Genomic DNA, 21,914 nt, shown 5'->3' with positions numbered 1-21,914 from the left:
CACTCTCACCACCTTCTCTGAGCAACTTTCTCCTGTAAACCCCTTGGCTGAAGTTGCAAAATATAAAATGCTGAAAGGTAAATAATAAAACCACTACGTAAAAAAACGGTTCTTCACCATCTAGAACAGAGTAGGCTGAATCTTCAATTTTCAGGTGTTTCACCAAGCTGGGGTTCTTCATACATTAATCTTCAGAATTTAAGGACTAGCTTAGTCGTCTGTTCTCTGCCTATTCAATGCAGATTCAGCTTAAGCAAGCTGCTGATTTTAGAAGGATCCACTTATCCAAGATGAATGTTTCCATTCTATTTATAAAGACAGCTGCCTATTTCTCTTTCCCAAGAGGAGAGAAAGAATATAGAAGGCCCTCTAAAACCAGCCAGTGATTTTTCACATGGCTCAAAATGGGTAGGATTTCTAGGTGTCTCTATCACAAGTGGAGTTACGGTTCTAACTGTTCATCCTTCCACAGCGTTAAGGTACAATTAATGTCCCACAAAAACAACAGAACTCCTCTTGTTGTGTTTGGCCAGCACAAAAGAAAGGATCAAACCATCATGCTGGATACCTACAGTCGGAAGTGATGTTGTCCAGCTGAGATCTGAATTGTAATTTACATCAAATATGAGCATCCGGGTCACATTCGACCCATCCTCTTTAAATTCCCATAGGTGAAAGGCAGGCTTGCACTGTGTGCACCAGCACGCTGGTAAACACCAAAACAATGTTGTGTACTTGAAGGCTGCTGGTCTCTCCAACTTACAAGATGAGAACCCTCATTTCTCACATTAATGGTGTCATCTCAGTTTTCACACACCAAGCCCACGCTTGCAGGAGTCTTCACAGCAAAGTCAAGAAGAAAAAGATCTCCAAAATCAACAAAGTGCTTGATTGGCCCCTCCAACGCAGGGGCGACGTGGTGGGGGAGTCAGTGGGTGCACTGCTGCTCCCAGGTGGTGCAGATGCACCGTGGTTCAGAGCTGGAGAGGGGACAGGGCAGCAGGCAGAGGGGGCAGAGCTTCAGCATCTCTGCTGCCTTGTGTATCGAGCAGTCAGTATTCCCAGGGGAGCGCCTGGGAGAGCACAGAATGGTCATAATTGTGCTTTGGTTTGTGGCAGCAGTATACATTTTGGGAGGGGTGGGAGGAAAGAAAAACAACCAGTGTTGAAGTTTAGCTGGAGGAAATATTTGTTCTTATGACCTCCATGGAATAAGAACCACATGTCATGTTTGTTTCAGACACACACAGTGAGCCAGCAGGTCAGCAACAGAGCAGGGGGCAGAAATTACCCATTACCTTTCTAATTTGGAATGGACTTCAATTTCAGTATTTTCATTGTTTATTTTATGACCCTGCATTGGAGGTGGTGTTACTACCGCTCCCATGGAAAATGCTATGAATGAGGTATCTTGAGTGGGGAAAGAGGATAGAAGCTGCTGTTTTTCTGGTCCATACTGAGAAATGCTTGGGAGCTATCACCTAATTTTTCAGGGCAGAATGGGGGTAGCACTCAATGCCTGCCACTGATAGCCTGTTAGCCCACGTCCTTGAAAAATAATATGCTACAAGGAGAAAATGTGTAGTGCTGAAGTGTGGCTCCCTTATGTCTCAAAGCATCAGGAATAAGTGACTTCAATGGATGATTAAAACCTTTCCCCCACTATTATGGCACTGTAGGGAGCTGCCATCAGCAGTGACCTACTTGCTGTCACGGCAGAAATCCGTGTTTCAGATGCTGGCCTAAATGCAGAAGATTGTTGGTCGGTACTCGTCTATCCGCAGTGTGATATACTTAGAAAATAAATAACATCTGCCAGAGGGCCTCACCTGCTTCACAAATAGGTTCAGTTGGGTTTCCTTTCCCTATCCATGCAGTGGTGTGGGTACAGACCTCACAGATGACAGGCATGTGCGTGCTGCTTGCATAGAATGCGTAGTTACCCTTCACATCTTTGATATATACGTGGAACGCTGCTAGTGCTGGGCTGGGGTACGCAGTTTCTTTGAACCCTGTGAAACTGCCCAGGTGCAGAGAACCATGAGACCTACTTCAAAATGCTGCACTCATTTTCTACACTTTTTTAGGGAGGGTCCTGAGTCACCTTTCCAAGCTTTACCATGCCACCATGCAGAGCGGTTCCTTTACAAATGATGGATTTGCCAGGGGCAGTGTCAGTGAGGACTGAGCCAGTTGGTTGGTCCCACGCTTCTTGGACCCAGGGCTTCACTAGGGACCAGCAACTATTGTAAACTAACATTGTGGGCATGGACTACACTACTGATGAGAATGGCTTTTCCCCAGCAAACCTTGCTGTTATCAAAGGCACCGTTTTGAAGATAAAAGGCTTAAACGTGGAGAAGGAAACGTTTCAGCTCGTCCGGGAGGAGAAGTCCAGTTATATTTTGATGCTGCTTGTGTCCAAAGCACCTCCTGATGCACAGGCGGCACAGCTGCATCAAGGACAACGGCCCTGGGGAAAGAGATGGGGAAGAGATTACATATGTGGCTGTATTGCCCCCAAAATTGTAAAGCTGAAATGGCAGCTGTGCATTACTGGCACCACCAAAAGACATCAGCCCACCTATGATTCAATTCCAGCCTAGCCATTCTCTATCATTACATGTCCACAATCAGTGTTAGCAGCAGCAGTCTCCCCTTTAAGCTGCACAATCATGACGTGTTTCATGTTGTCTGAGGAAAAGAGACGATTGTTCCTTCATTCAAAGTCCTTTCCCCTCAACTCCCCCAGTGAGATCCAAGTTTGCAGCCCACTGATTTCTTCAGGCGTATTTCATAATAGTGACAAACACATGCTAAAGGAAATACTATCTAATCCTTTATTTAAACCTTCCAGATTAACCAGCCCCATACTGATAAATAAAAGCCCTGCTGAACAATCTGTGATGTTTTTTTAAAAACTATTATTTATTTAAATATAATGGCATTATATGCTTACTGGGGGACGGGGGGGGGGGGGGGGGGGGGGCTTCTCCTTTTCACAAAGAGTTAGATCCTGTGTGGTGCTTTTAACTGCAGCAGAGTTGAGTGCTCAACTCTCCCACCCCCTCCCTGCAATGTGACTTGCAGGCAGGGATGATCAGCAGTGTGGGTCACGGGAGGGCTGTGGGAGGGCAGATAAGAAAGGCAAAGCAGGGCAGCAGCAAATGTGGCTGTGGGGTTGGGCGCTGGGAGTGAGGAGGAGATAAGGAGAGATGTTGTAGAAAGCGAGTAGGTTCACTGGAAGAGGGAAGTTTAAGTGTGACCTGCCACCGTGCCTGCCGGCTGGGCGGGTAAGAGAGCGGTCCGCAGGGAGCTGAAATGTTAGTGCTGGTGCAGTGGGAAGGAAACAGGGGCTGCAGCAAAACTGTGGTGAGGTGGCAGATTTAATCAGTTCTTGAGTCTTCCATCGTGCAGGCCATGACATCTTCAGCAGCTCTGCAAGGCTGAAATATGCTGCACTGACTATGCAAAGGGCTGCAATCCTCCTGTTAGGAGTCATAGATGATTTACCATATGCTGGGGTACAAGGCAACGAGGCAAGCTGATATGGGGCAAGTGAGACCACCTAGTGCAGTATCTCACTGTATGTGTGCTTGTCCACTCTGATTCCACACATAAATGTCCAGCCGTAAACATCTCACTGAAAATTCTTCCATTAAAGAAAACTTGAAGACTGAAAACTTATCAAAATGCCAGCAGTTTCACTGCACTGAAAAACATTGAGCACCTGCAAGCATACTCTTTAAAAAAGGCTGCATTTTTGGATCACTAGCTAATTCTCCCATCCACATGTACTGTCCCTGCAATGCAAGCAGAGTAGGCAGCAGTCCATCTTCGTGGTGAAGTCCTGGGTAGAGAGACCAACTACACTTACTCTGGGTTAAACTTAGGGCAACTCCAGGTCGACACAGTCACCTGCTCATCTCTGGTGGAAAAACTCCCTGCAACCTACTCTGGCTATGGGTGTAGGGCTGCTGACCCCCAGCATCTGTGGCGTGTGGGGGGCAGAGGAGCCATGCCTGGGGTAGGGGCAGACAAGCTGCATCTCAGCCATGCTGGTGCTGAGGGGCAGCAGGGCTGGTGGGCACTGATTGCCCCAGCATGCTAAACCTCCCCATGAAACTGCAGGGATAGTTTGCACCACTCCCACCCATTTGCAACCATTCAGCCAGCCAAAGAAGTTAAACATCAGCTGCCCACCAGGCATAACCCGACTCAGAGAGGGGCATGCTGGAGAACATCAGAAAAAAACCCAATTCAGGAGCAGAACACCCTTCAGGCATCTATCATTTCTGATTTTGATTGCTGATTTTCACTTTAAATAAAGTTCCTTACTGCCCAGGCTGTCAGCTCAGCCTCAGCAGCACTTCTTGGGCTGGCTCCACAGGGTGTGCCTGAAATGGTTTTCTATCTCAAATAAACAGGACACACGCGGTGCCACGGGAGTCAGGAGTCTGACACGGCAGGGACTGGAGCTCAAAAAGATCACTGTTCTGTGCGCCACAGATTAGATGGGGAAACCAAATACCCATTACTCATACATAACACGCACAGCACAGTTGTTTTTTAGCTATTCTTTTGGTGTAACTATTTCAACTAGGGCCTGCTTCATCACTTCATTATCACAGCTTTTCCTTGGTGCAAACCTATTCACGACCACAATCACATCAACACGCAACTGGAATAATAAATTCACGGACTATACCATCAGAAACTTGTTTAAAATAATGAAAAGTATTTGGTAATGTGCACATTTTGCCTGAATGACAACATCTAAAGAACACAAGTACACCAACAATTAGTCTTGAGAAAACTTATTCTAATTTTCCTGACGATTGGTATATATGATTCCGCTCCATAATTCATTGAAGTATTCATAGCCAATAAAATAAAAATTTACTGTAAGTATTTAATTTAAAGGTTCTAAATAAGCACTTCCTAAGGGTTAAGCCTACAATTTGATACTGCTGGATTTTTCAGCATAAAATGTTGGCTTTTAAAAAAGCCTAGTTTCTACGTGTGTGTGTGTGTATATAGATACGTATGTATGTATTCATTAACATTTTTGTGCTGTTTTTCTTCATCCCCCACAAAAAGTCTTTCATTTTAAAGATACTTTTACACTTGTATAAGATCTTGGCCAAATAATAAAAGTAAAGTGCAAATAACCTTTTTTCAGTAACACAGACAAAAATTTTCTGGTTGCAATGTTGCATTTATGCTGAGACCAGTATCTGGCCAGTACCTGACTATCAGTGTATTGTATGACCAAAGATCCCAGTCCAAGCACTGACCAGCTAGCCTGAAGTCCCACCAGAGGGGATTTTCTGCTTGTTTGTTGGTGCGCTATGGTTAACACTCCTGGGTCTACTCCCATCTCACAAACAGGAGAACTGAGAGACTGCCACTGACTTCAGTGCTTTAGGTAAGCCACCGTTGCTTTCTAAGGACTGCTTTGCTTATTTTTTCACCCCAAATTCTGTTTTGAATTATATTGCAAGCTCCATTCGATGCAGTAGATTCACAGCCTGGTGGATGAAAGACAGGTTGCTGTTGTTACTGTTACCCTATTAGTGCACCACAATATTCATACAATCGTAGAATCATAGAATGGTTATGTTTGGAAAAGACCTTCAAGATCATCAAGTCCATCCATCTATCCAGCCCTACTAGGTCCAACACTAGACCATGTCACCAAGTACAATATCTACTCTTCTTTTAAACACCTCCAGTGACGGTGACTCCACTACCTCCCTGGGCAGCCTGTTCTACTATCTGAAAACTCTTTCAGTAAAGATTTTTTTCCTAATATGCAGCCTATATTTCCCCTGACAAAATTTAAGACCATTTCCCCTTGTCACTAGCTATCAGGGAGAAGAGACTGACCCCCACCTCACTACAACCACCTTTTAGGTAGTTGTAGAGAGTGATGGGGTCTCCGCTCAGTCTCCTTTTCTCCAAACTAAACAATCCCAGCTCCCCGAACCACTCCTTGTAAGAATTGTCTTCTAAACCCTCCACCAGCTTTGTAGCCCTTCTCTGGACACACTCAAGCATCTTGATGTCCTTCTTATAGTGTGGGGCCCAAAACAGAACACAGTACTCCAGGTGCGGCCTCACCAGCATGGAGTACAGGGAAAGGATCCCTTCCCTACTCCTGCTGGCCACACTGTTCCTGATGCAGGCCAGGATGCTGTCAGCCTTCTTGGCCACCTGGGCACACTGCTGGCTCATTTTCAGCCAGCTGTTGATCAACATGCCTAGGTGTCTCTCATCCAGAGACACTTCTGACACAGAAAGCAGAGTGTCCCAGTGTCAGTGAACGGAAATGAGCTTAGTGTTCCTCAGTTTTGTAGAGCTCATAGCATGGAAAAGCATATCCTTGTGCAGTGCAGCAGTTTGTTGTGCTTTTTCTTTAACAAATCCTGGGTGAACAATACAAATAAAACCTAAGGAGCACCTTCTTTCTGCAGGAAGAGTCGGCCCACAGGACTGCCAGGTGGAACCAGCTCCATCGGCCTCTTGCTTTCGGCGTTCTTCACCCAAATGTCCGCTCCAAAGTCAATCAGCAGCGTTACCAGCTCCACGCTGCAGTTCCGGGCAGCTGCGTGCAGAGGGGAGTCCCGGCCTTTGCCACTGTTCACATTTGCTCCTGAACACCAACAGATGACAAAGAATAGTGACTGTACGGTAGCCTAGAGGTGGGTTTCCTTATGCTGGGGCTCAGTACTAAAATTTGCATGTGCACAACTTGCACTGATTGAGGAGGAGAAAATGATCCCAGAGCAATGATACATGGGGAAGTCTTTCATCCATAGCCCACCCCATCGATATCTCGAAACAGGATAAAGATGTACTTCCACCCCATCCCTGTGCCCCATTCCATTAAAATGAATGCAGGGTTTCAACCTGCTCTGTACTGGAAGCTTAAGCCAGTGAGATTTCCAAATGCTAAAGTACCTGGGAAAAAAAATGTGAGGATGGAAAAGTTCTAGAGGCCCTTGACAGAGGAGGATATAAGCAAGCACCCCTAATGAGTGTTCCTCATCCATTATCCCAAGCTAACAGCTCTTAAAACACCCTATGAAGAGTGAGGTGAAGAATTTAAAACTATTTATAATGCTTTTAAGTGCACATACTCATACATAGACGGCAGCAAAGAAACCAAAATGGCAGAAAGTAGGAAGCAATAGCCGTATATTTAATATTTAGATTAATTTCTATTTGACTTCTTCCAAAAAAAAGGCCAGTGTGCTAAATAGTGCATAAGGTGATCAATGTGATTGGCTTGTTTTTTTCCAAAGAGGCTTTGCTGGTCCATTGCTTTTGTACTAGTTATGTGGCTACTTTGGGTCACATGGTCCCTTCGGTTAGAAGAGATGCACTACTGTAGATAGCAAGACATATTTTTGCATGATTATCCAAGCACTTAGACTTACAGCTACGTTTGTTTGGTGCAAAGTGTACAGTGCTGAATGCTTTTCTGTGTTGGAAGTGTTTTAAACCTTTCACAAAGTCAGTGTGACTTAAAACATGTTTGCAGAAATGCTACGAGAAAATGAGACAGTTGTTTTGAGTAAAGATGGAGGAAAAGGGGAAAAAAAGGAAATTTCTCCTGCCCACTTGAAATATGTGCAGCATCACACACACAGGTGCTGCAATGGATAGTGTTTGTTCTCAGCACCACTGGCTATGGGAAATCCACAATCACCCATCACTTTTTTTGGGACCTGTAAAGCTGAGTTCCTGGATCAAGAAGACCCTGGTCACCCTGCTTCCCCATTTAACCCAGGGCTGCCTTTAGGACCGAAACGTCTCCAGGTTCCGGAGCAGGAGCACCTCTAAGTATTTCATCAAAGAGAATCCAAAGACAGGTGTTGCAGGAAATAAAAGTACATCATCCTTTATTTTGTTTTGTTTTTTTTTTTACCTGACTCAAGCAGCTTCTTGGCACACTTCACTTGCTGGTTCTCACAAGCGACATAAAGTGGAGTACCCAGATGCTTGATGTTGTGATCTATATTTACCCCACAGGATGCGAGGAATTCGACACATTGCACGTGACCTTAAAAGGGATAAAGGAAGAGTCAACTCTCAGAGATCAGGCTTTTTTTTTTTTTTTTCCAGCAAATCCTCTGTTGCAGCAGAGTAATTTGGCAAACATTCAATGTTTTGTCAGGACATGGTATTGTAATACTTCTGTCCACTCCAGTCAGTGCTTCCAACCTGGGAAACGGGAGCTGCAACCCCCCTGCTAGCAAAACAGGCTAAAGCTGTTGCATTTCATCTCCCATTTCAGATGTCTACTGAAGAGGGGAGACAAAGTCGTGCTGTATTTCTCTCCACTGCTTCTGAAGATAATCAAACAACTCTCTCAGATGTCCACATTGCAGGCAGCTGACTTGGACAATGCAACCCCTTCCAGGTGTCACCACATGAACCCAGAGGCCACAAAAGTCCAGATGAGGTGCCCTCAGTGAGCACCAGGCTGGGAGGGATTGCACCACTTGCAATGAGACTAACTGGGAAGGTGTTTCAAATTAAAAAAAAAGTAATTTTTATATCTCTTTTTCACTTCAACACATTGCTAGGAACATGGAAAGGAATGCTGAAGCCAATGACATTACCTCTCTTAGCAGCTTCATGGATGGGTGATGCCAATTCACAGGGTGGGTGTAGGCTGGCTCCATGCTGCAGCAGTAAAGTCAAGCAAGCCACACTGCCACTGACACAAGCGCTGAACAGCGGAGTGTGCCAGTCGACAGTAACTCCATTCACCTGGGGGAAAAAACCTAACCGCTATCAGGCTTTTCCTTCATCTTCTCAGTATTTCAAAATGCATTAAACTTACAAAGTTTCTTTACAGAAAATAAGATTCTCAATACTTTTTACGGAATTCCTTGCAAAAATTGTCTTCTTCTGAGGGTGACAATTTTAAATTAAAAAGATCATTAAAACAATACTTCTAAAGTGGTCGCCACGTCTCTCCTCCTTCAAATGAATGTCTAATGAGTGCCACTCCAGTGTCATTTGGGAGTTCCCAGGCTACCCACTTAAATGTGTGCCCATTCTGCAGTTATCTCAACTGAAACAGTCCTGCCCATTGCCCTGTCCTTAAACGGTGCATTTTTAGCTGAAACTGTGAAGCCCCCTTTCCCTTAAAAAAAAAAAAAAACCAAAAAAAACAAAATCTGAAAGCTAATATATGTACAATGAGTTAATTTTCTTATCCACTGTAACTTTGACATTAGCTTGAAAAGTAGAGTCCATGAGACACACCATCGTGCTTGCATGCTGCTTCCATTTCCTCCCTATTTTATCATCAGCTGCTCCTAAGAGTCCTACACCTCTACTTAAGCCTCTGCATATAGACACCAATGGGATTAGCGTGTGCAGAAAATAAACTGTACCCTTAATTTTTGCAGGATTACAAATCTTTGTCAGAGGAACTTCCCCTTATTCTATTCAGTAAATGATGAGAACATTGTGCCTTCATCCAAAGAACATTAGTAACTGATTTTTGTCGGTGCTTTTTTGGATTGCTTGATCAAGAAGTGCATTTTATAATGTATACTTTCAGATGAGTGTAAATTGCAGTGATACATTGTCATGAAATGGTACATCACTAGCATGAGTGTGATAATACAACATGCTAACACTGGAGAAAATGGTCTGTCAGTCACACACTCACCTGAGCACCATGTTTTAATAGGAGACTGGCACAAGCAGCATGACCCCCTAGGCATGCTTCATGGAGAGGAGACACCTGGTCTGCTGTAACAAGATTCACATCACTCCCCTGATGAATTAATAGACAATATAATTACAAATCACTACCAAAAAAACCCCATACAAATAAAGCCCCAACCCTTTCTATAATGATCTTTAAAGCTCTATGTAATCACACCTTCCTCACATCACACCTTACTCAACTTCCTGGAGTTGCTCATCTCAGTAGCTAAGCAGAGAAAGAAGCTGTCATGCTTTCACTGGCATGACATACCAAAGGTTATGCCTTCTAAACGCTGCTAATTGGGACAGAAAGCTGTAGGCAGCAGACAGTCAGATGGGTCATTACAGACATCCTTTTAGGAATTTGGTATAGATTAAATTTTACTACACCATGAATAGTAAACACTGAAATAAGGAAAAAACAGGATTAAAGACTGCTGATAGAGTTCTTGGCAGGGTCATGACCACCAAATTTTGCATCAACACTGAAGCATCCTGACCTCCTGCCAGCTGAGTCTGCAGTTGTTTGATCAGATTGAATCCTGAAATGTTTTTGAGGTGTGTTCTGGTCTTTGGTCAGAGCATGGCATGGTCTGAAGGAAAGCCATCCCTTTCACTAGAAACCATTGGTTTGATTCTATAGGATCTTTTGTTTCTAGCAGTCTTGGTGCTCCAGAAGATTAAGCTGGAAGAGTTTCTAATTTTCTTATCATCCTTTCCTTTTCATCAACTCCTCCACAGGCTAAAGCCAAGAGCTTTGAGGAAACGGAGCAATAACATTCAGAAATCACTTCTCCCAACCTGGCCTTCTGCAGTGGGAGCTGGGGTCCTGGATACCCCTAGGCACTTCAGAAACAGACATGTGGGTGGGTGGCTGAAGCCTCAACCCGAGCCTTGTCTGGGTATAGGGCTACCTCCTAACCCAGGGCACGAAATGCTGCTTGCAGGAAAAGGAGCTGCAGAAGGAACCCCCCAGCCACCCAGAGATTCCAATGACTGGGGTCCCATTAGCAGCACCAAAATTAAAGTATAACCCAGGATACATGTTTCAATATATCATCAGCTTAATGCACAGAGCTTGTGCTAGGAAAAAATGCTTGTAGAAAATATATATATATATATGTTTCAGGCAGATTTCACTTCTTTTTAGTCAACAGAGGGGTACCTGTTTGATGAGTTTCTTCAGAGTGAGCAGACGCCCATGGATAGAGGCATCGTGTAAAGGAGACCAGTCTGAAACGAAGTCTGTATAAAGAAAAAGACAGTAAAAAGGCTAACATCACCATGGACTGTTTCATCACCATACTTTGCTTCAAATGTGTGACTCCAGGAAACTTTTCTTCTGATTTATGACTTGAGTTGCCAAGCTTTCCTTGGAGCAGCTGCCGGGAGGGAGGAAGACAAGAGGACAGCTTCAATCTGAATGTGTTTTTAACTCGTGCTGTGTTGGTGCTCTGAGAGTTGCAGAATATTACCTTGCTTTGACTGAGCTTGTCCCTCGCTTCTCCTGGTGCCTTTGTTTTTACCAGATCATTGCACATTATCAATTAGCTCAGAAGATCTATGTTTTGAAGAGGGTATGGCTGCTTGGTCATTCACCCCTGCTCAGAGCTGTGGGCGAGAGTCCACAATACCTAACAAGAGAAGGTGCCAAAGTACAAGTAGATAATGCAGATAGTGCTACCCATTGATTTTGCTCCTCCATTTTCAGCATTTGGTGTTAGCCTGTGCAGCAGTGTAATTTAAGTAACAGCTGTATTGCTGTTACTAATATCACTGATTTCTGAGCTGTAGAAACCACAGAGGGAGATACAGCATGTATGGATTGGAGCTCCAAGCAAGGGTCTGCCTCAGCTTGTAGGGACAGCTGATGGGATGGGGTGGGACACAAGCTGCACAGCAGTGAGGACGCAGGCCCAACCTGTGAGGGCTGAAGTAGGTCACAAAGGGTTCCTACTACTGCGATAAATACACGGATACTTTAAGTGCCCAAATAAAGCAAATAGATTAATGTTTGCTCTTGTAAGGTCTTATGTGAAAGATTGACTTCAAGTTACCTTGCCAGACAGCTGAGAAGGCACAAAAGGTCCTTGTCAGAAAATGAATCTTAAGTAGTGTTCCCAAGTAATCTTGGTATATAGAGCTTGATGTCCAGAAAAATACCACATGACAGAAATAATTACTGGAAATGAGTCAGCATAGCTCTGGCTGGATCAAAGAGGCACAGGAGGGAAACCTTAGGGTTAAACTTCTTACCAAACCTGTCAAGTCATGTAGAGTGCTTTTTTGAAAGATCTTTCTGCCAGGCACAAGCATTATTTGATGCCTTTTACAAGATATGCGTATCTTTCCTCCACTGCACTGAGTAACATGAAGGTCTGAGGAAACAGTTGCTGCTAATGACTTGGATGTTTCACTTCCCTAGCCATTGTGTTTGCCTTTTATTTTAATACAGTGAAACAAACTAGCTTAGTTATGAGGACCATACAAATATTAAAAGAAGGGGATCTTCATTACTGCAGATATTATGCCTCAGGGCCCACTGACAGCAATAATCTCCCTGGGAGACATTTACCTCCTTCAATATTCATGGTCTCAAAACTCTGGTCTACATTAATGGCACAGGTTCCCTCTGGGAATGAAGAGAAACATTTCCAGAGGGCATTTCACCCAGCTTCTCTTGGAAAGACGTTTTGCTGCTCTCTGGAGTTGTCTCACTTTCCTTCCACTAACTGCAGAGAAAACCTCAATGGCCAACTTGGATGAGATCCTGAGGTTTTCAAGGACTGGAATAGATCATTTGCACGGAGTAGGATGCTTAACAGCAAGAAATCCTCCTTCAGCAACAAAACCTAATAATCCATTATAATTCTTTAAAGTGACTATTACAGATTAGCTGATGATGTCAGTGCTTATGTGAGATTCACAGATCTTGCCTTGTCTCGGGTATGAACGTGCATATCCCACGGCTGATGTCCTGCCCCTTCTGGCTGTGCCATGATGCGCCGGGACAGGCAGATAACCAACTGTGTCAGCTGTCACTCAGCCTATTGGGCTATTGCTCTCTCACCTTCAAGGCTGGTCAGTAGAGGACATAAAATTTAAACAAGATAAGATCTGGTATAGTGAGACTTGCAATGGTTTTGTGATTGAAAAATTCTGCACTAAGTAAGTTGTGACCTGAAGATGGTATCTGAAATGTGTTGTGTCTGTCACACACAGAAGATCTCTGCTTGCATGGCTGTGTTAGGTAGGTGGGTGATTTTTTTGCTGCCACAGTGGCTGCAAAAAGTTGTTCTTGCAAGACTCTCTTATGACAGTGCAATAGATTTGTCTAGAATTGTTCAGGTAAGCAGGAGGATATTTCTACAGCTACAAGATACCATTTTGAGCCACTCGATGTCCATCACAGTGTTTATTCGAATAGCACACTCTTGAAAATCTGTACATTTTGCATCTTACTGTCACTGAACAATGGCTTATTGACTGACTACACTAGGATTTGAGTCTTCTCCTTAAGACCAGAATTTTGTCGCCAGGGAACTGGGAAGGTGTTTGGTGATCTACTTACCATGGCCATCAGACTAGGTGTTTGGTGGACATTTTGAAACCTTCCATGCATCCCACTGTTACCTGTGACTGTGAGACACTGTCAGAGACTATGCAGACTTGGTAGGTAAATCTGCACTGCCAAGAAAGTTAGGAGGATAGTTCAGTATTGAACCTACAGCTGGTAAAGATGAGAAAGCTAGTCAGTCTGCACCATTTGGTCTCAAGGACAGAAACAATCCCAATCTCTTTTATCTAGCAGTATAGAAATAGCTCAAAAGATGAGACTCCATAAGTCAGGTGATCCTTTCCAGTCTTGCATTACTTTCACTATGAAAGTCAAAGGGGTAAAAAAACAGAAACTGAGAAGCAACTCAGGCATCACAGGCACAGAAAAATTGACCAATTCAGCCGTGTTTCATATTTGGAAGAAGCCTCAAAATTAGAAAGCCAAAGGATGCAAGACATGTAACACCAGTACATTTTTGGGTCTGGCATTGAGTGCATGGAATGAACAGGGGAATGAACCTGGGAAATGTGGGTAATGTACATCACTCAGGTTTCAAAGAAAATTGTATTTTTTGTTATTGGCAGTGTTTGAGCTCCACCAGCCTCCTCCCACATTCCATGGGCAATGTCCCACAACACATAGTTCCGGTAAGTTCACAAATATCCTTTAGCAAATGGACAGCCATTTCCAGAATCCGTGGTTCTGGTCTCATAAGGGAAGCCAAACCATGCAGCAGTTACTAAAGCACAGTATTATTAATTGACTAAAATAGCTTTGTTTTAAAAATGATGTGTGACAGATGATGCTTATCTGACCATGCTGTTGTTCGTGCTGATCCTGCCTGTCTTACCACTGGTTGCGTATCCAGGCTCTGTAAAAGGCTTTTGATTTTCCCATTTATAAACCAATGCCATTGCCCAATCTGCATGAGTTATGAGAGAAGCCTGTTTATAGTAATTCTAAAAATCTAGATTGGAAACCAGTTTTGTGAGCTGCAGCTTGATCTTTTTTGGTCACACAAATACGGACAAGGTGTTGTGCAAACTATGAAGTTGTTACACCAATGTGCCAGCACTCTCATGACAAAGAGGGAGGTGTATGATCTTACTATCACATCCATGTGTAGAATTTATCCATTCAGAGCTTGCTTGAGAAAAGGCAGGTTTCTATTGAGACTCTAAAAGAAGAGCCAAACTGGACCATTGTCATCTATAGACTGGCCATTTTCTTGCACTTTTACCAAGTCTTAAATATGAATTAAAAGATTGACCACATAAGTGTCAAAATGTGAGCAGAAAAAAGAAGAGGTATGTGCCAACACATAATCCCGTTGGGAATTCTGTACTGAAAGGAACTGAGGCTTTTATTCTTAAACAGAAGGGGAGGCCTATGGCAGCTTCCTACTAATGTTGGATACATTTTGAAGAGGGAGTTTAAAGGCAGGCTTGATGACTAGTCACCACAACATGAAAGGATAAATGAACTGGGGCTGTTCCGTCTTGAGAAAAGAAGACTGAGAAGGGATCTTATTAATTATTTATTATAAATATCCGAAGTGTGGGACACAAGGGGAAATAGCCAGCCTCTTTTCAGTGGTCTGTGGAGACAGGACAAGGGGCAATGGCCTCAAGTTGGAGCACAGGAGGTTCCGCACCAACATGCGGAAGAACTTTTTCACAGTGAGGGTGACAGAGCCCTGGCACAGGCTGCCCAGGGGGATGTGGAGTCTCCTTCTCTGGAGATATTCAAGACCCATCTGGACGCCTCCCTGTGCGACCTGGCCTAGGGAACCTGCTTGGGCAGGGGGAGTTGGACTCGATGACCTCTGGAGGTCCCTTCCAACACCTACAATTCTGTGATTCTGTGATTCTGTGACGTACCCCCAAATCTGCCAATATGAACAGAGTGGCCCTGACCTGCCCTCTCCTGCCCCAGCTCCATCTGCAGCAAACACCTCCATCCTGAAGCAATGCTGGGGAGGCAGCCACCCTGAAGTGGAAGGCAAATTTCACTAGTTCCTGCACCCAGGGCATTACCCTCCTGCAAACTGCAACATTTGCTTCTTCTGCCTACTCCAGGCTGGAAGTCATTTTTCTTGCCTAGAGGAGTACATGCTGGGGTCTCACTCTCACCTTTTGCACAGCACAAAAGGCATGCCATCAGTAATATATATGAACAGTGTTTATACCACACACAGGGTTTTGAACAAAGCCTAAGCAAATGCCAGTGTTAACTGGCCATGGATATTTAAAATCCTGAAATAGTGACTTTTGGGAAAGTGTTCAAAACGTTTTGCCCACCAGAGCTGCCCATGATGGAGCAAAGCTGTACACGTGGGTGGTACAGCAGCGTTCACTGCATGTACCACCACAGTAACAAGGATTTCTGATTGCCAAAAATATGTATAACCATTCTCTCAAAGACGAATGAGACCATTTATTCAAGTTGGAAATTTACCCACACCTTAGTCCACAGGAAAGTGGAATCAGACCTCAGGACCGTCAGCACCTAGACATCCAAACCTCACTGGCTTTCAGTGGCACTGGGTCCACTTTCACCATGAAAATCCCAGCCAGCCCAGAGGTGACCTTAAACCCCTGGTCATATTTGATTGCATTGCCATCACTTGGGCACATGAACACTGGCAGCACGGCGTACACAGAGAGAGCCTTATAGCAAGAAGCACACAGACATGTGAAGCCTGGCTGCTCCCTGTGGGCCACAGAGCATTCACAGTACCTTTCTAGAAAGAGCGCTTGTCTTTGTGGCGATGGCTGACAGTACCTTTTTCCAGCCTCTGTGCCTCTCCCCAGGCTGGTTTTATTCTGCGGTTGTCATGCACGGTGCTGCTCACAAGGGCCTTTGAAACCCTCCTGGCAGAGGTATGCTGTTGCATACGCATTTGCATACACACGTGCCTATGGCATTGTATATAACAGTATTGCAAATGGTAATTTTCACACTGTAAGGCTTTCCCCCAAATTTTGTGATATATGTAGCCTGAGCCAAATATATTTCTGTGGTAAGTCACCAGCAGAGCCTATTAACTCTGCTGAGGAGCAGGCAGACACAAGAGGAACTGCCTGAACGCTTATTTTCAAAGGACCAAATGATCAGTGTGCAGCAGGGTGGCATGTGGGCTCCCCACAGAAAACACAGCAGATATACTGATCATCTTTGCATTGTGGTTTTAAGGTCTTAATTTTCTATTTGATATGAATGAAAGCATCCTGAACAGCCCAGGTAAGGAGAGAGGACAGTGTAAAGTCACATTATCCTAATTTACCTCATTCCCTGTGCACTCACCATGAGCTGAAGGAGTAGCTTCTCAGAACACAGAGCTGCAGGGAGCACAACCAGCTAAACTGTCATGTGAGGTTAAATTACTTGTCTTTTGTCACCATGTCATATTTTCAATGGCTCTGGGCCAGAGAGCAGAGAAATGATAGAGGCCATTACTCTGAATAACTCTTTACTGGTAACCACAAGAGCACTGGTGACAACTGACCACAATGCCTTGGTCATTGTGGAAGAAGCCACTAGAGCTGGTGGCTCAGCCTTGGCAGCAACACTTGGGTCTGCTCTTCTTAATGAAAAAAAAATAGAATGAAAATGATAAAGAAAAAAAAAAAACAAGAAGAAAGCAAGTAAGAAGAGGAATAAGATGAGGAAAAGCAAAGAAAAACAAGGAGCAGGAAGATGAAGACAAAGATGAAGATGAAGAAGAAAAAGAGAAAAAGAAAAGAAGAAAAGAAGAAAAAGATGGGAAAGGAAAGGAGGAAAAGAAAAAGACAGGAGAAAGGAGAGGAGGAAGGGAAGGAAATGAATGGAAAAGAAGAGGAACTGAGCCAGCGTTGAGTTTCCAGCTGGCACTCATCTAAGTCAAACATGCCACATTGCAACTTCTTTTTCAGCATGCTGTGGTTCAAGTACTGCATTTCTATCCACTTGTACAAACTGCAGTACAGAACCAGACAAAAAAAATCAGTGTTAAATAGGAATAGCTTATTAAAATCCCTTCTGAAGTGCGAGGGCATGGGGACATTGTACGGGACTCAGTGCAGACCTGCCCTGGAGGCAGGACATCAGGAGGAGCCTGTAGCCTGCCCACTCCACTGCTCCTCCACCGTTTCTGGTGGAGGCAAAGGCTGGCAGCAAGGCAGGAGCGTTACTTACCCCTCATCGGCGCGCTTGATAGAGACGTTGCAGACGCCTGGCCTCCAACTCCTTGCAGTTTGCTGGCGCTTCGATTCGTTCCCTCATCATCCATCTCAGCCCTGCCTGAGTGAAAAAACTTCTGCTTTTCCACTTCACAGCCTGGAGAGTTCAAATTCCATTGTCCCCAGCGAGCCCCCGTGGTGGGAGTGATCTGTTAAGCAGATTCTGCGCGTAGGAGCCGAGCAGCCCTCGCAGCAGCCCGGGACGCAGTGCCGGCAGTACTCTGTGCAGAAACTCGAGTACCTGGGTTGGGATTTAACGAAACAGCTCCCTGGCTGCCCTGGGAGGCAGCCAGCGATCAGGCGAAGCGAGAGATGTGCCTGATGTCACATCCTCTGCAACTCAGCACCCAATCGGGGCGCTTGCCATGCGTTTTTTATCAGGAAGGAAATCCTTAGTTTGCCAAAAAAACAAGACAGAAGAGCCAGTTCAACTAGTTGAGCAAACTCTGCCTTCAGGGGATTTGCAAAGAAAACCCTCAGAGATGGGAGCACAGGCAGACCTGCACCAGTCCCCAGCAAGCTGCTTGCAGGGAACTTTGCCATGCACCTCCCTGGGCGCTGGACACTGTGCAAACCCACCCTTCTTATCTCCCAAGCCCCAGCAGCATGGGTGAAGGGGAGTGCTGAACGCCTGCTGCTCAGCAGTGGTCACCGCACACCCTACGGATATTGAAACCACATGTCCGGGGAGCCAGCTTCCCACTGGAGGCCCTGCCTTGTCTCCATGGCGTGGAAATCACGGTGCTGCACAAGCTCGTTTCCCTACCCCCGTGGTTCAATCAATTTCACTGAGTCGTGGTCTTTGTATATGAGCCAGCGCCCTTTGATTTTTTTTAAGCAGTTTCTTGGTCCAAAATAAACATTGCAAACTTACCAGAGAACAAATGGCCATGGCTTTTTTCAGGAGGACCTCTGCCTCATTTCTCTGGGTCTGTTTGCAGAAATTCTGTTCTCATGGAGCATCTTCATTTACACTTTTTTCTTTCACAAATTAGTATAATTTACCAAAGCAAAATTCTTTTTCTGTCCCTGAATATTTTCTCATTTGTCTACAAGTGCAAGTAGACAGAACTTCCATGTAAAAGCCTAAACTATGTAACTATTTTTTTCATTTAATTTATCCATTCAAGCAGAAGTTAAGATGCAAAGTTTCTAATCCTGGACTAATTCTGATTGTAACTCAGCTGAACCTAAATAACTGGGCTCCAATTTTACTGCTCTCTATAACACGTGCAAGAGATCTTGGAATTGTATTTAGTTTCTTTGTCCATACTTTAAAAAATAATCAATGATGTTAAAAGATACAAACAGCATCTGAACGGCATCCCCTAACCTCACCAGCAGGAAATCTGTGAAGGTAGCTCGGGCATGCATGGGTGCACAGCTCCTTGTAAAATACTGCTGAGGACAGGGACTGCCCCTTCCAGGGCTTTCCCCGAAGAATGTCCTCCTGGATCCTGGGTTTGGCCTCTCATTCTGGAGGCAAACTGACACTTTGGTCTGACTAGAAATTACATTTGTGCCTTAGCCATTGAAATGTCAAGCTTTAAAAACATTGTGTGGAAAATTGTGTAAACTGAGAAAGTGGTATAAATATTGGTTTTGATGATTAGCATATAAAATGAGGAGTGGAAAAATGTTTTTTCCCCCTTTAGTCAGGAGCTAGGCTGTCACATCTCATGTATAATCATATCTTTATCCATATTAGCAAACATGTCAGCAATTCCACCACTAAAAGGAATCTACATATGTATCCAAATATGTGATGATAGGGGTTATAGGCAAAGAAGCGTTGGCTAAGAGCTTTAAATTCAACCACAGTAAGAAGGAGCCTACAAGACAGAAGTCCCTTAGTCCCTAAGTCACCTACAGAGAGGGAAGCTTTGGCCATTTGGTCCTCTGACCAAGACACCTGCTAGGTGATAAAGGGTAATTTTTTGAACAGTCTGGTATTCATTGCACATATTTTGGTAATGGTGTGTCACATAAACCTCTGCTTTCACAGATGAGCTCCAGCCTGGTCTTCTAGGAGGCTGATAAGCTCACACAGAACACCTGCTGGGGTGGATGAGCCTGGCGCCCTCCCCAGGGGGGCTGATATCCCTACTCTCCATCACACTTTCTGAAAGGGTCTGGGGGACCTCTGAGATGCTTGCAGAAGTTTGGTAGCCCACAGACATACTTCATACTGGGCTATTTGTGTCCTGGTTCATGTGTATCTCATGAAGTAAATAGACACAGGGTTCACAAAAGGAGTTTCTGGTTGGATCATACTTGTCTTCTGCCAGAGGCAAAGATCAAGGCAAAGCCACAGTGAGCACAGGTTCCAGTTGTGACATACTTTCCTCAGAACTCAAGCTCCTTTCAGGGCTACAGGACCATGCTCTGTAATTTCACTCTTTGGGCATGATTCCTCCTTTGAAGCATGGTATATTCCCAAATAACTAGACACCTGTGCCCTGGGCTGGTCCTGAAGTCTTTGCTTAGTCAGAGCACCTTCAGTTCCTGTGATGATTCCGCCTATCTTTGTTCCAGCCTGGAAACATCTTGGATTCAAAAACTCTACTAGTTCACTAATGAACAAGAAAAATTACCCTTACCTGGGACCTATCCCATTTCTTGGTGCAGGTAGAATTTCTTCAGGTGTTAATAGTCTCAGCAACAATTGTACCCAAAATGTGGCACTCAGATTGCTCTGACTCTTCCTGGTAGAAATATGAGATAAGAAGACAGAACATCTAATAACTTCAAATCTACAAAAAGTTAATAAAACTGAACAAATTTGCACTCAAAGTCTTCAAACAGGTACACTGCTCTTTTTTCAAAATGCACCTTATCTTTCCATCCTGAAGGGCCTTACGGGCATAGACCGTGCTGAGCCCTTATTTGGGGAATTTCAAAAGAAATGCCACCATCCCTGGAACTGCACGTTTTGATCTTCCTTGAGCCCTGCCAGACCCATCTACACTGCCATCTAGCCCAGCAATCTTTGCAGGATTAGGACAGTGCAGAGGGTGGCCAGCACAGGTCCATTAGGACTTAGGTGAGGCAGGGAGCTCTGCTCATTTAATATGTATCTGTATAGGTAGATATGTGTGTAAATTATGTGTACGTGGATGGATGGATGGATGGATGGATGGATGGATGGATGGATGGATAGATAAATAGATAGATACGTATCTATATTTGTGTGTAAATGTGTGTGTGTGTGTGTGTGTGTAGGTCTGTGTACATATATATAACCAAATTATATCTTCTACTCATTTAATTTAAAACCAAGTTTATCCCATCATGTGGTGGGAGAGAAGGAAAAGTATCTGCTAAGGGACCTATTAGAAGTGAACTCCTTAGCCGAAACTCAGAATAGTGCAGTTTCCTCTGCACTTATGAAGAGATAAGATGGTCTGCTTGGATTTGCTAGCTGACCCCAAAGAACTGAAGGAAACATTGCCTCATGCTGTCTCTCTTCAACTGGCTGTTGCAGTGGCAGTTCCCTGGCTCCGCCACTTCTGGAAATGCTTTTGTGGTCCTCACCCATGATGAATGGGATCTTACTTTCAAATCACAAAATAAATAAACAATTTATAAATATTTTAATATTTATATTAAAATAATTTATAAGTGGTTTTTTTGAGGACTGTGAAAAGGCATGATCCTGGGTTTCCCCACCCTTTGCATTTGTTTTGTGTGGTGCCTACCACAGCCTTTTTCTAGCACATGCACACCTTCTCCTCAAAGAATTGTTTTCCATTTGGCCAGATGTCACCATACAGCAGTTTTTGTGTGCCACATACATTAGTAAGGTTGGTGCTCTTTACAATCTGGTTTTGTATTCTACTTACTGAGTTTGTAGTAGAGACACGAGGACTGAAAAGGCTGAATTAGCAATACAAAGAACAGAGTGAAATAAGAAACATTTTTCTTCCTAATTATGCAGTTACATTCCTTTCTCTTCCCCACAATTTTCCCCACGATGGTATGGACAGCCAGGAAACCAACATGGGAGGTTCCAAACACTTCTATTATAAGACACGTACCATTACCTCCCAAGATTAAAGCCTCATTGGTTATACCTATATTGGCAATGGAGCCTGTGTCCCTGGAGCAGTGAGCTCTAGGGGGATCTGGAGAGAAGGTTCAGGCCCTGAAATACTGCTTCATTGTGAGCCCAAGCTCTCCTGCACCTCATTTGCAAGTGTGGGGCATGTTGAGATTTGAGAGTGTAGTAACCTTCTCTGCTGACTTCTCATGCTCCTCCGTGTTAGTCTGTGGATGCCCTCATGCTGACAAGCAGCCAGATTGCTGCAGAAAGTAGCTAGAAAGCACATAGGTTCAGAGTCTGATGGACATTCATTGTCTCTTGGGGGCTCTTGCTTCAGCTAGTAGTTCAGACATCGCTA

The 21,914-nt window shown here is 44.3% G+C and overlaps 1 protein-coding gene across 1 annotated transcript; it reads right to left on the bottom strand.

Annotated features, from left to right (window-relative positions):
* Positions 1 to 2,348: 2,348 nt before the first annotated feature.
* On the bottom strand, positions 2,349 to 17,624 carry ASB9 (ankyrin repeat and SOCS box containing 9; the record flags this gene model as incomplete). Its single annotated transcript, XM_084277166.1, has 7 exons — positions 17,471 to 17,624; positions 10,901 to 10,980; positions 9,695 to 9,802; positions 8,631 to 8,781; positions 7,934 to 8,068; positions 6,464 to 6,655; positions 2,349 to 2,473 (listed from the first exon to the last, which is right to left on the bottom strand). Exons 1-7 carry the CDS (start codon positions 17,562 to 17,564, stop codon positions 2,349 to 2,351), a joined length of 885 nt encoding a protein of 294 aa, XP_084133292.1. The 5' UTR covers positions 17,565 to 17,624.
* Between the last annotated feature and the right edge of the window lie 4,290 nt (positions 17,625 to 21,914).

The sequence above is a fragment of the Gallinula chloropus genome (genome assembly GCF_964237585.1).
Source record: "Gallinula chloropus genome assembly, chromosome: 1".
Classification (NCBI taxonomy): domain Eukaryota; kingdom Metazoa; phylum Chordata; class Aves; order Gruiformes; family Rallidae; genus Gallinula; species Gallinula chloropus.
The sequence above is the reverse complement of the archived record's forward strand: the minus strand, read 5'-3'. Positions and strand labels throughout refer to the sequence as shown.